Source organism: Wasmannia auropunctata, unplaced genomic scaffold (genome assembly GCF_000956235.1).
Source record: "Wasmannia auropunctata unplaced genomic scaffold, wasmannia.A_1.0 LD336074.1, whole genome shotgun sequence".
In the NCBI taxonomy this organism is placed as follows: domain Eukaryota; kingdom Metazoa; phylum Arthropoda; class Insecta; order Hymenoptera; family Formicidae; genus Wasmannia; species Wasmannia auropunctata.
In genome coordinates, this window is record NW_012026816.1 from 2,075,912 (window position 1) to 2,091,175 (window position 15,264).

At 41.3% G+C, this 15,264-nt stretch overlaps 1 protein-coding gene across 1 annotated transcript in view; it reads left to right on the forward strand.

Annotated features, from left to right (window-relative positions):
- LOC105449630 overlaps nucleotides 1-8,402 on the forward strand; it is a 23,315-nt gene extending 14,913 nt beyond the window's left edge. The window contains exons 4-8 of the mRNA XM_011688932.1: nucleotides 10-248; nucleotides 610-888; nucleotides 6,056-6,401; nucleotides 7,029-7,329; nucleotides 7,437-8,402. Coding sequence (XP_011687234.1) covers nucleotides 10-248; nucleotides 610-888; nucleotides 6,056-6,401; nucleotides 7,029-7,329; nucleotides 7,437-7,658 — 1,387 coding nt within the window. The 3' untranslated portion in view covers nucleotides 7,659-8,402. The remainder of the gene's footprint in view (nucleotides 1-9; nucleotides 249-609; nucleotides 889-6,055; nucleotides 6,402-7,028; nucleotides 7,330-7,436) is intronic.
- The last annotated feature ends 6,862 nt before the right edge of the window (nucleotides 8,403-15,264 follow it).

Sequence of the window (15,264 nt, forward strand, 5' to 3'; positions counted from 1 at the left end):
CCATTCTAGATGCGACTCGGTCGAGACCGCCGAATTGTTAGGTGGCCAGCTGAAAGCGCTGGCGTCACACGCCGACAATTTGGCCAGGGTCACGGCGAGCGAAGGCAGAATCCGCAGCAATCTAGGCAGCGATGGCCGAAGTACCAGAGAGTCCGAGTCTTCCGAAGGTAGCGGTGAGCTCAGACACGATCCGGTCCAAACCACGACCATTTATGAGTCTTTGGCCGCCGAGTTGCGGGCAAAATTAGGTAAATATTATTTCCTGCAAAGATTGCTTGTTATATGCATTCATACAAGACTATATACAAGATCATATCAAAAAGTAAGTGGAATATTTCGAATACTATATCGCGTATACCAAAAAAATTTTATAAATGAACAAAAAAGAAATAGAAATGAAGTAGAAACGTAAGATACAATATAAATTATGCGACTTTTTGGAATGCTTGAGAATTTCGTTCGCCTCTCGTCATTACCATTCGTATGAAACGCTGCTCTCGCAGTCCGCGATATTGGCCGCGCGCACGAGAGAACGAACGACGAACGTCCGCGCGAGCGCGTCATGCGTGTCAAGGCAACGTGGGTACGAAGCGGACAATCGTGTTTCAGGCAGAGGCAATTCCGGCGACAACGACGTCGGCCCGATATTACTGCCGCCGCGCGACTACGACACCGTGCACAGGCACCGCGGCAACTTGGCCGGCATCGAGTTCAGGCGTTGCCTGAATCAGACCATCGTGGGTGGTGGCACGGCCGTTGACAGGGGTGGCACGAGAAGCGCGGCCAGCAGCGGCATAGGATCCGATAGCGCGGCGACGCCACCGCCTTATCAGACGCAACATCCCATCGGCCACAGACCGTCCAGACCGTTGAGAGATTCCTCTTCTGGTGAGTGACTTTGAGTATAAAGGTCCGACGATAAGCCAAGTAAACCACCATGAAGAATTCTCTTATCGTTGAAACCTCTTTTGGAACACCCTCGAATGCATTTTCAATTTTAAGGCTCCTTAGATAATTTTTTTATGTCCCTAGCAACTCTCTCTATTTCATAAATAGCGGTTTTTATGTGTGAATAAATTCGCGTGGAATCTCGATCGTAAATCGTGAATTGAAAATGTTAAAATAAATGTGAAACCACAAGAATCCGAAGAGCCTTGATTTCACGTATTCTTTCAATAATTATTTATCAATTAAAACTTTCGATTAGCGCAACGCTCCAGAAATACACTTATCTCTGCGACAAACTACAGCTTGTACTGACATTAAGAAGCATATGTATGAAATTAGGCGTAAGCAAGTAGGTTACAATGCGACGTCTGAGAGGCATTTTCGCGACTCGGCCGTTGCGTCAAGTTACGATGCAACATCCCATTTTCAGGCCTGGAAAGAAAGCCTGCGCTGCCGAGGAGCGTGCGTAAAATTGCCTGCGAGCGTGACAATTGCACTCTAGCGAGTGTGAAACCTGCCGTGAATATTACGCTCGCGCACGGTTCATAGAAATTCCGCGTCATTGGCCAATACCTCTGAGAGAGGTATCGTTGCGTAGGTATATACGTTACACGGCCGCGAAAATAGGTTTTCAGGACGTAAACACACGGGTAAACAGGGTTTACCTCGGAGCTGCTATTTCGACGCAATTTACCTTCTTATTTGGCATACTTAATGGAAAATTTATACCATGTCGACTCGGGGCAATTAAATTTATTGCAGCCTTATACACGCGCGATAGCTATAATATCTCGAAAGTTGTACAACTTGTTCGATTTACGCTCTAAGACCGATTCGTAAATCGCGTCGTAAAAATAACGAAAGTCGACGACACGGTGAGATCGATCGCGGGAGAAGAAGATTGAAGTTATATAAACCCGCGCCGTTCAACGCGAGACGCGCGGAATGCGGGGGCAGAAGAAAAAAAGAACAAAAAGCATCGGCTGCATCGTTGCATAATTTGCGGCTAATTGCAAAATGGAAAGTTTTTAGAATATAATCTCGCGATGCCGTTGACTGGACGCGTCATTACGCCGGTTAAACGATAACGCAAGCCGATGCTGGGCGCCGTACGAAAGTGAAAGTCCCCGCTTCTTCTTCTTTTCGCGATACGTCTCGAGAGGAAATGATCGCGCACCCAATAATCATTCTTCTCGAAGCGAAGAGAATCACCGAGATCGGCGAAATCAGCGCTTCATTGCGCGGCAATAAACGTAGAGAGCGAAATGATTGCTCTTCGAAAAAAGACCTCGCTGTCGAAAATTGATAAAATAACAGCGTGTTTGTCGCCTGGCGTCGTCGCCAGCTCAAGCCACTCCGCAGAGACAAAACCATGAACCGATTGAGTTTCTTTATCTTTTTGCCGCGTTTATCCCGTCTCGGAGAAATAAGAAGAATTAAAGCGTATCTCTCAGCGATCTACACGTCTCTCCTGCGCATGAAAGCGGAAATGATTCCACGGCCAAAGATCCATACCCGGCTCGAGAGAGACGACCGGCGACGACAAAAATTTGGGCGCTTTCTACTCGCGGGACAGAGATGCCCATGCGTGCCAGCTCGAATCTTATCGGCTCTCGTAGAAAACTGGGCAGTGGCGAACCGAGCGACCTCGTAACCCAGTTTGCTGGTATGTACAGCTACGAAAAATCGTTTTCTCGTTGTCGCCTTCGAGCACGTCCGCGTTTTCCTTCCTTCTTTTCCGGCTGTTCCCTGTCGGCGATGAACGTCTGCATTGAATGCGGAATCGAGTCCGGCCTGATTTGCCATAGTGCACACGCGCGATCGTTGTGAACAGTAAAATCGTCCACTTTCGCCGCGATCGAGCCTGAAAACTTCGCATTCACGGGATACCATCGGCACGCGTCACGTGTCTACCGAAGTAGATCAAGACGCAACGAAAATTCATTCATCGAATTCAGGAAAGCCGACCGTAACGCGTAGGAATCGCGTCTCGCAAACTCGCGGCCCGGTTGGCGCGTTTCTCTCCGTGTGATAAATCCCGTGTCGGCCGTGTTTAGGCTCTTCACGATCTTGCGCGACTGAAAATCTCTGCGGTTAAATCTCTATCAAAGTAGACGGACCGCAGACAACAAACTGTAACTGCCGAACATGCGATGAGAAACAGAGGGGCGTCCAAAGACTCACGATCCAATTAGGAGAAATTTATTTTCATTTGCAATATACCCCCTTGGGGACGCTGGGAACGGGGGAGAGTAGTCTTGAGAATGGGGACGGCGGCGGATAGAGAGAAGAGTAACGGTGATGTTTAGTATATAAATGCTCCTTTATTGGTACTTGAGCCGGAGAGTCGCGCGCGCCATACGACTCCATCCTACTTGTTGCTTTATCTTTCGCACAAAGCGGCGGAGCGGTCCGATATCACAGCGGTGCACATTAAGATGCACGCGATGCGCGTGTACATCGTGGATCTTCGCGCTCGCGTCCTCTGAGGCGTGCCCACCTCGCGAGAAACGTGTTTTTAACGGACGACTGACCCATATAACATCGTTGAATAAATTTCAAGATGAGGAGGACAGAGGAAAAAAAGATTCCGATACCCCTTCCCCTCTTCCCCGCCGCGCCGTGTACCAGGTAGATACGCTCGGTTCTCCGGCGTTAAGCACCGAGAGAAAGAAAGAGAAAGAGAGAGAGAGAGAGAGATTGTACTGAGCACCTGTTACAGTGGAAGGAATACCGTTAGAACGTCGTCGTGTCAGCGGCAGGTACCAAGGCGATACGACGGGCGTACATATCTCGGCTGGCTCCAGGGCGCACGTACGGTCGCAAAAACCAGCCGATCAACGATATTGGCGGTCAGGACTTTGCACGGAAGCCGGACGTCCGCGGGGCTTCGATAGACCCGCAAATAGAAAAATCCGAGTGTCCCAAGCAATTATGTACCGCTAAGCAGCAACGATTCTCACGTTATGATGAAGAGCGTTATAATTAGCAAACGTATGCAAAGCAACGGCTTGAAATCGTGCGCAGCAGCCTAATTGCTGCAGCGACGATGACTCGGCGCTTTCGAATTATTAAATGCCGTGCAAGTTTTGTATACAGTTTTCGAGTCTTCGAATTAAATTAAAAATTGACCACACGAATTCATCTGCGGTTTCACGGTAAGCCTTCCTTTTCGTGCGGTCCGGCATGTACGTTAAGGCGGGTCAGTCGTCGCCGTGCGACAACACGAATATAGTGAAGGAAGGGAGATATTGTTTACGTTATTCGACGAGACGCACCGCTGAGTCTCTCCAGGGGGGCGAGTGCTGAGACACGTCCGATTCAAGCGTCCAATTTCGAGGCTATCGCACGTGCGCGTTAAAGGTACACGTACACTGACCGCCCGCCTGCGAGAACTCATTCGCTTAATATACACAAGATTTTCTTATTCTCCAATCGGCTATCCGCGTCGTTAAGGCAATAGATTCGTCTTTAACTCGAGTCTCAGGAATCTGGCGAATTTGAATCATCCTTTTATGAATGTCGCGACGCTATATTCGACTGTCATCGAAGCTACACGGCTCCGTGCGCGACTTTTTACGAAGGAGAGGATGATTTGCAGCTTATTTAAAATTAAATTAATCGACTTATTCCCAGATGGAATAATCGACAAGCGACGTAACGCGGATAACGCGCATCCTCCTTCCGTCACGTTTACGTTTCGCATGATTAGAGAGGACGCGACAGATGCTGGACCGCGATGATCAACACCTGATCGCGATTTTTTTTCCACTGTCGTCCCGCCGTGTGAACGGCGCCACGTTTGCTCCTACCAGAAATCCTTGCGGTTTAAAGCGACGTGACACACTTAACTGCCTTCGCATGCTGTTCTTATAGTCACGATTCGCCTCTGCATCGCCTTACGTGACGTAGCTGCATTTCGCGCGAAACTATTCTAACCGCTGCCTTAGATCCCAGCCAGGAGATTAGACGTCAGCTTATCGCTTCGCGGCGATGCTAATCAATTACGCTCTCGTCGACGTCTTATTGTGTACGAATTTTTCGTATCTCATTATGTGCCGTTACGTGTGCGCATACCGTCTCGAAAGTCGCCGGTTACCGTGATAAACAAAAATTACACCGTTGATCATAAACGCTTCACGAATTTATTCGCACGGTGGTAAATATGTAATACTATACGTGACTGCAGTAAACCATATAATCCCAACTGTACGTCGTCGCGAAAGACGAAAGCGATGCGTTTGTAAAAACTCTCGGAGGGGACTGACGACACTCGCGATGAATTTCACCCTCCGATTCTTACCTAATACAGTAACGGCACTCCTTCACCGTGTTTTACCGCGTATCGTTGCGCAAAGGAGTCCTTCTGCGAAGAGGCGCGTTTCCATGCGCGGCCGGGAGAAGGCGGAGGCCGAGAGCGCCGCTCCGTGTCGTCGTTGTTTACGGCAACGGGTAATGACAGTTATGCTGATGATGATGAGACGTTGCCTTGACGACGACGACGACGACGACGACGATGACGACGACGATGACGGCGACGGCGACGACCGGCAGCGCATAAATTCGTGCATGAGTCGACCTCGTGGGAGGCCATTGTACGTACGGAATAAAGTTCCGCATTCTCGGCCCACAGCCTGAGGCATCTCTCAGCCTCCTCGTGTCTTTCTGAGACCTCACGTCGGTGTTCCTTCCTCCTCCTCCTCCTCCTCCACGTCACCTCGTAGCCCGCTACCGCTCTTTAAAACCTTCCTTGACCTCACCGAGATGCCAGATTCCGCGAGAATTACCGCCGGCCGATTTTCACGAATCGAGATTGGAAGGGTCAATCGATAAACGCTGTTTGAATTTCGACCGTACCACCGTTTAACGTCTTATAGAATAGAAGAAAAAAAAAGCGAGAAACTGTTATTACATAAAAGTTCAATGCAATATTTTATTACGCCTTTTATAAAGTATAGATAGACTGAGATAATGATCCATTTTTATGATTAAGCTTCTTACCTTATAATTAATAAGAGCTGCGGTAACATCAAGAATGAAAAGTACTTGACATAAATGGAGCGAAATTATAAGCAGTAACTCTAATTTATATGCTAATTGTTTGTAGATGACGATTGGGGCGTGCCAAACGAGGATAACGATTATCGAGATGATCCAGAAGTGGAGACAGCTGCAAGTCTAACATTGCCGCGGCTGCCGCGAAGCCCGGAAAGGCTACCCAATCAAGTAAACAGGGGAGTTTCGCCGAGCTGCAACAGGAATCGACGAGCGGCGGAATTTAGACAGCGATCGCCGAGTCCTCAATATCAGCCTCGGGTCAACCCCGGCGAGGTGACCAGTCCCAGAGAGAGGTTCCAAGATGCCAAGGAAATGTTCAGGGCGATGGAGAGGGAGGCCATCGCCAGGCCTGTTCTCCCCAGGCTGAGAGACATCGAGCATCATCCTGTACACAGGTGTGCTTAAAAAATGATGTCCCTATAAAAATAAAATAAATAATTAGGTTTTTAAAACGAAATAAAAATCAGGAAAGTTTCTACTCGGAAAGAAATCTATTCTATGATTGTACGATACATAATACGAATGAATATTCTATAGTTTGCGAAACGCGCGATTCAGTCGCGAGTAAAAGTCGGAATGCAATATCGTCGTCGAGAGTATCAGTCCGGAGATCTAAACGCGACGCATCGCTCGTGCTTTTCGTTTTGCACATATACGGTTCTATCCAGCTTTCCATGCTCGAACGGGTTTCAAGCATCAAACATTTTCTCCAAACGCGTTCTCGCAAGAGAGAGATTTATGAGAGTACAGATCTCGATGTCTTCGGAAATTGCAGTTAGCGTTAGTATCCTGCATGTCCACATTCTTAAATTTTTTATAGAAAATCCCTCTTGAATTATTTTGTAAAAAGAAAACAAATTTCCGGAATAGCTCTCGACTTTAATAAATGTATGTATATTTAATAAAGGTATAATCGTATCGTAGAGTCAGAATCTTTTAAATCGTTCGAATTTTTTGTATTGATTTTTTAAAATATTATTTGTTATCAACTGGTTAAATTATAAGAATTTGTTATTTGGCAGAGTCCAATCGGCTAGACAGATTCACTCACTGGAGGATCGATCCAGCCGCCAATATCCGGCGAGTCTGAACTCCGTGTCTTCGCACGAGCACGCAATCAGACGAAGTCAGCCGGACATGCTTGATCGCGAAAATGTTGTGTCTTACAAGGGTCTTACAAGACCTAGACCCAGGACTCATCATTATGCGGTCGAGCGTCCACCTGAGCCAGAAATTTCGAGACCGCGGCCAAGGAGCTTCTACGAGAATCCGTCGGTCGGCAGAGATTTCAGAGATCAGAGGAATCTCGTAGATCAGAGAGATGTAAGAGTCGTCGCGATTTAATATTGCATTTAGCACTGAGTCTAATGTAAGCACGATCAAATTAGGTTTAAAATTGTGACGGTGTTTGTCTTCTTTTCATTGAACAGATTCGAGAATTTCGAGACCGTGTGCAGCACTCGCGGGAATTGCGCGACAAGTTGCGGACGAGGAGCGCGAACTATCAGGAACTGTCGGAGCACGAGAGATATCCTGGACTCGATCGCGAAAGTGCCAGACCACCGTTGGAGATGATCCCGACATCCGGTAGATACCGTCACAGCTACGCCGAGCCGCCGAGATTGGGCCTGGCTGCGCTTCATCCCTACTGATGCGCTAGCCCGTTTTTAATTGGTGAATTATTTAATGAATTAACCGACATATCGCGCTATCGTTATTATTCATGCACTGCGCCTTGACCGTTCAGTGTGTTCATGGCTAATGGCCTTTGTCCCGTCTCTACAATAAAAAAAAATGAGGAAGGACAAAGGAGCTCGAGGACTGCGATATGGATGTTTTTATTTCTCGACTCTGGGATGCTAGCAGGAAACAGTTTTCGAATTAACACTAATATCGTTCCTTACTATCGGTCGCTTAAATTATATAATACTAAATTGTATAATGGATTATTTAGTGTAATGTAATTTACAAAATAAATTGTTTATACAATATTTACAATAATTATTATACATAAAGTAATACAATAATTTAGATTACGTTTTAAAATGAACTGCGGACTGTGACTTTGACGATTTGCTCACGTATCGTGCCACTGAACAGTCAATGCCGAACCGAGATTGTATATGTATGTAACGAGAGTAAAAGAAGCTTGTATATGTATTACACTTTCGATGAATCCAATTCCATTGATTTTTTTTTTTTTTGCGTATCGTTGTTATCGAGTACGGACGCAGGATTTCGTTGACAGAATCGTTCTAGTTAAACGAACGAATTCTAACACGATCCCGTGTACGTACCATATTGTTATGCGTCAGATGCCACACTAACAATATAATAATAAATAGTAACAACACAATAATACGGATAATAACAGTACCAATAATAATTGTAACAACAATTTCTCGTATTATTTATTTCTTCCTTCGATCTACCAAAGTTACCGAACGTCGAGCATGATTGAAAATCGGTTTTACATAAATTTCATAAAAATCAATTTATTTATACATATTTATGCAGAAGATATATTTACATTTTGGAATATATTGTTACACAATTTTATTCATATAATTGAAATGTGCGAAATTTTTTGTATTTATCAAAAACTGGTTATTACATAAAAATTTCTCTTCTTCATTAATAGAAAGTTGCCAATAAATCAATGTCTTTGCGGTAAGAATATTGATATCTCCTTATTAAATAAGATGTACATTAAAAATTATAAAAATTACACAAATAGATATATTTCACCTTATGTATTAAAAAAAATTGAATATTTCTCTCGTTAAATGTATTATATAATACGGTAAGTTTCTATCCCAAGTTAAGATAATACATCTTATCTCGAATTTCTTGTTGCATGGTGGGAATTCTAGAAGATAGCGTGTGTATAACACACCATAAATCTTCGTTAAATTTATTCCGCACGATCATATCCTCGTAGTAACATCGGCGGTTATGTAAGGGAGACATTCAGTTGTAATAAAATGAAATTCGGAGTATCCTCTGTCGGCACTTACATGTGTACGAGATGTAGAGGTGAAAATCGGACACAAGCATGGCGCAAGCAATGATCTCTCCGATTTCCAGGAAGACGTTGCCTCCGGGCTGTGTTACATTTCATCGAACCATACGCTCCGAATGCATCAGGCGTTCCACATTTACAGTAATGTTTAAAGCGATAAAGACGCATATCTGTGCGTCAAAATTTTATAGCTTAGAAATTTGCAAAGTTCCAATCATTCCAAACAGTTAAACATTAAGAAAAATATTAATACAGGTTCAGCAATAAATTATATATATATATTAAAATTATACATAAAATGAAAGACAATGAGCCAAGCTAGATATTAATGCTAAATATTCAACAGTATATTTCAAATTGACTAAACGTTTCGACTAAACTTACCTCAGTAAAAATTACAAAACCTCATAATTGTTAATGTACGATATATCTCGTTTTTTGTCAATGTCGCTCGCAGTCGATATAATAAAAATTTAATACTTATTACAGCAAATTTTAGATGGCAGTTTTTTTATCAAGAGGGATTTTATCCAAATATTAAAATTAATTTTTAGTCATTAGTCCAAGAAATGTTTTTTTTTTTTATAAATTAGTCGTTAGGATGTATTGCCATCATTCAAACAAAATTGAAAGTTGAAGTTAAACTATAAGAGTATTAAAATTAAATCAGTTAATTAGCTTTCTAAATAAAATAATTCGGATGTTTTCAACCTTAACATTTATCGTGAAGATGCCGAAAATTTATCGTGATAAAAAGTAACCAATGTTTCGCTCGTTGAAACTTAATTATTTTAAATCAGAGTAAAGTAATTTCGCGGTTGCGAAGCAAACAAGGACTGCACACATTGTATTGATATTTTATCGTTTTAATATTTTCGGAATTTTTTTGCAAGTAACGAAGAGAAAGTTTCCTTTATTGGCAAATGAATAATATTTTTCTCTCCGATATGTAGCGCGATATGCACAATATGTGCATATCACATATAAATAGTGCAAACAGCAAAGTAGCAGCTAGAGATACCCGCGTATGAACTTTCGCATTAAGAGGAGAAATTGCTTAAACGCAATACGAAACGGTTTCGTTCACAGAAATTGATACATATCGCGGTTTACGGAGGAAAGTACAACGAGCGCCTAAGTGTATTATAATTTCGAGAAAGTCTTTTCGCGCTCGAAACATTACAACATCGAGCATATTTCAATATTCGCGATTTATTCATATCACTCGTTTTCACTTGCAACCCCCTTTCATTTGTTATTGTTCAATCTGCGTACTAGAAAACGCGCGAGATTCCGCTCCGCAAAGAAAATCCGACTCCTGCGAGAGATGTTTCGTAAACCATAATCTCTGAACCCTGGGCTATAATTTCGCAAAGGTAAAGCCGAGATTACAAGAGACGCGTGGAATTGTCGCTGTCTCTGTCTTTTTCCCGCTGATGAGACCCGTAATCGCGCGGAACATTGCTCCATCCTCGGCCAGAGCGTTATACCGGGTGACCGTTATTAAGAACGGTACCCGAGCGTGTCGTTCTCTTGTAGTGTAATTCGCACGCCGCCTAATGTAATTCAGAAATTCGATTACCGTTGCGTTATCGCGCTTTCCACGTTTAAATTCTCAGAGGCGCGGTGCCGCATGCCGGTTTTCGCATTTTTTTTCAAATACAAGAAACGAGAAACAATCTCCCGCCAGGCCTTGAACCCGCGGAACGAGACGTACACGCATGCAAATTGATTATTTGTCCTGTACCTTTTCCGAACGATGATTTTTACCGCGACGAGAGCTGCCGGTGTTCTCCGCGAGATATTCGATTCGCAAATGTACAATTCGCCTGGTGCGTGTCAGTATACGCGTGTGAAATGCAGCACGGATAAACAGGCTCCCCTTCTTCTGTAAAGGGATTCAACGCCTCGAACCTGCTCGCTTCTCTCGATGGCAGTGACCTGTTATAGGGGTCTCACGGGCCCCAGGGCTTTCATACTCGCGCGCGCACGCGATAGTTCCTGGTTAAATGCCAGACGCTATATTGTGCGCTCTGAACCTGTATATCACGATCTTGTCTTATTCACATAGCAGGAGAGAGAGAAAGAGGGAGTTAAAAAAAATGCTTTAAAATTTTTAATTGTATACGCAACTTAAATATCATCAATGTTTTTAATAATATAAATGTCAATTACTTTAATTAAAAATTTGTTTTCTTCGAAAGCTATTTGGAGAGGATTTTCTGAACGTAAATCTAATAAATAAAATTTTCTAAATAATAATTACATAATAATAACTTTGAATATGTGCTTGCTACACGTAAAACAATTTAGCCTTCGCGACTTCATCATCAACGATAAATTGATGTGAGCCTCGTGATGGCCTCGTGTCTATCTAAAGACGAGTACGTGACGGAAAAGCAAATGCTACATGTCGGAAGTGCCGTTGTTTCCGATGTGTATACGCGAAGGAATTTTTTAAACTTTTCCTGCGTGGCTATACATCCGCCATATGTATATGTGTGTTTGGGTGTCGTAACACTTGCAGCTGTATTTGATTAAGTTATACACTATTGATTGGAATATTATTGAATTTTTTAATACTATTTTTCTAATTAATTTTGATTATTAAATCAATTAAATACTGTCTAATAAAATCTAAAATGTCTTCAAAAAATCTTATAACAACATACTATAATAAAAAGTAATAGTAATTCTACAGAAATTTATATTGAAGAATTTATAAGAATTGATTACTGATATATTACAGCTACTGCCACCTTCTAAAATTTAAATAAATTCAAATTGTCATTTATGACATGGAATATTTGCAACGTTTGATTCAATTGCCACTTTAATCAGTAAAAGTGAACTGTCATGATTATGGCAGCGACGCTCGAGAGCGGTGAGTATCTCCGGCGTTTATGTCTCCCGTTATCCTACTCAACCCGGCGACTTCGATGCCCGGTCACGCTATCGCCAAGTGGACAGCACGAACGCAATAGAGCGCAAGAGAGATTGATAGACATAAGAATACTTAAAACACAACCGTTTGTGAAAGAGAAAGAACGAATCGCAGTCTATTATCATGACGTTCCTCGCAATTTGTAACTAATCTTCTATGAAAGACATTGCGGTCTAGCTCTCGATAACTTGACAATTGCATTTATATATGCATTATATAATTATGTATCTATTTTCCAAGGAAAAGACGATTGTAAGCGTTGTAAATTGCAAATCGGTTTAAATAATTATAAAATATTATAGAAATTTTTTAATTTTCCGAAAAATTTATATTTACTTGTCTATTTATTATTTATTATACATATATATTTAATATATTATATATAAATAATATATGTTTATATAAAAGTAAATGTTATAAAAATTATAAATATAAGCACATATATTATTAATATATATTATATTAACTAATATAATAAATATATATTATGTATAAATTATATATATATATATATATATATATGTATGTATGTATATATGTATGTATGTATGTACAAATAATTACAAATTTTTATAAAATAAAGACGGTTTCTGTAACAATGTGCTTGCTAATTACTGTCTTTGAAACGAAGCGCAGTTCACAAGGCTCAATCGTCTTTTTCTTAACGTTTCACCAAACTTTCTCGTGGTCTAATCGAGCGCCGACGCCGTCATTTACGCATCGTGGAAGTTTCAGGCACGCGGAAAACAATTACCCGTCGCATGTGAAAGAAAGTACCGCGCCTCGACAAAAATGGCAACGACGACGACGGCCGCGGCGGCGCGCGGATATTCGTGCCGGGTCGACAAACTTGCGCGTTTCATGGATTTTTTACAAGTACGACAAGACATCGACCACATCGCCTCTATTTGCATAGAACTTTCGAATTGTCCGTTTGGTCGTCTGTTAGAAAGCCATTACATGATTACAATTACACGATACAGAGGTATGCTTTCTCGCTAGACGGACCACATCGAGTTATCGTAATTTTTAAAGCTTTTAGGATGTATCTGTTACCTGAGAGCTACCCGTCTTAACGAGTCGTCTAATTGAAAGTTAGATTATCGAACCAATGTTTCCTAGAAAACTTTTAGAAGTCTTTGTAAATACCGTAAACTACAAATTACGTTTTAAAACATAAAAAATCTTTATAAATATTAATGTAAAAATGTATATAACAAAGAATATAATATATTCGTTACTCTATTTAAATTATGTAATTATTCTGGTTTGTATAATTATTAAAAACAATTATATACAATCAGTAAAATTAATTTTTCAAAAATCAAAACAAAAACATTGTTTAGAAATTAAAAAATGTCTTCTTATCATAGTACGTTCATTTTTGTAATAATGCTATTGGATGTTTTTTTAAAATTTTATTAAGTTTTATTTAGAGGTTTTTAGTACAACATAAAATTTGTAATAACAGAAGATAATAGATCTTAAGAATTTATTGTGTTTTAATATTAAACAATTTATTTGTATTATGCTGTACTAGATAGTAATATATAATTGCAAAAAAAGGATAGCGTCATCGATAAGTGAACCAGTCACGAGGAAACGTCATCGAAGAGGGGATTGGAGAGGATTCTTGGACAAGAGGTGATTGCACTGTACACACGGCTTTTGGAGTCTTTGTAATTAACGTGACGACGACCCACTAACCCACTGGACGATCGATTTTTTCGTTCAACAGTTTGAGACAAACGTTTTTTTAATGCATCTGGACCTCATGAGACTTGAGCGTTTACGGGATTGGAAAGTTTTTGGGCTTGCTAATAATAGTTTTTATTATAATTGTAAAAGGGAAACGTCGTAATTTCTGCGACTCACGGATCGCGGAATCTGAATTATGCACCAGTCGTCCTTCGAGACACAAGCCAGGCAAATCGAAGGGGAGTCGACATTTCCAAGTCCCGAAATAAATATTTGGGAGATTCTACAGTAAAGAAACAACTATTTGCATATTCGAACCTCATCTCGAATACCTATCTTTTTTCCAAGAAACTTGACAGATATCTGGCGACCTTCGTCTCCGGCCTTCATAAACCGCATCTTCATCTGAGATATAACAATGTGAAAAATATGCATATCCACATCGAAGAAAATTGTGATTAAAATAAAAAGTGAATAGGCTTTTAAATTGATTATTAAACATATATTTGCATTCTCGAAATTTCTCGAGAGAATAAAGAAATAATCTTTAACATACTTAATATGCCGTACATTATTATAAGATACAACATAAAGTCCTAAATTAAGAATTTCAATTTTCGAGAGACGACATCTTCTGACCTCTAAGAAAATCTTAAGAAGCGCAAAGCAGGAAATCTTAATTGGATCTCAAGTTTGCATCCTTATCGTTATAAAATTGTGATACAGTTACACGCAACAGTACTCAAGTTAATTTGTACGTTTCATGTCGAACGGAAATGACTCCGCCGTATTCGTCTTGCTTCTAAATGTGTCAGCTGTGCGAAAGGATTCGAGGAGAATTCCCACTGAAAAATGTCGACATTGGGCCACGGTCAGGGTCCCGGTCACGCGACCCTGATTCCGCGTCGCCGCGATTTCACGCTCGCGACACGAACCCACTACCGGATTTTCTCGTCTTCCTGTCGCATACTGCACACGGTTAATTGCGTGGAAAATGCATTGACAACGTTTCATTTCTGTGCGGCGAAACCGAATGAAATATGCGGAAAATGTGTCGTTCGCATGGAAATAAAATGCTTATGCTAATACAAAAGCGCGATGAGAGAAAAATGACATGTGTCGAAGAGATATCTTATTCTTCCGTAACGGAAGATTTATACCGTTACGTAATAATTAATTGTGAAAATTCATTTTAATTATTTTGCGCGAAAATTACTTTAATCTCTCTGTAATTATAAAAATATTATGTAGATAGAACAAAACATACACATACAGGGGTAGATAATTACACGTTTCATGATTAGAAAGAGATCTAAGTAGATTAGAAACACTGAATGCATAGACGCAGGCGGCAAAACAAAGCCAGTTTAGAAGACCTTTACACTTGTTGCTCGTCTAACCCGATCGTTTTAGAGATGTCTCAGTTATGCAACGAATTTATGATTTCACCTTCGTGGTCATGTTCTGCTTCGACGACATGAAGAGCGACCTAGAGACCACGATTCTTACCTCTTGTCAAAAGATAATCGTTCACTTCCCATGCTCCGGCAGTTTGTATGTGAAAAACGTGCACTCCAGGGTCTTTCCTTCGCGG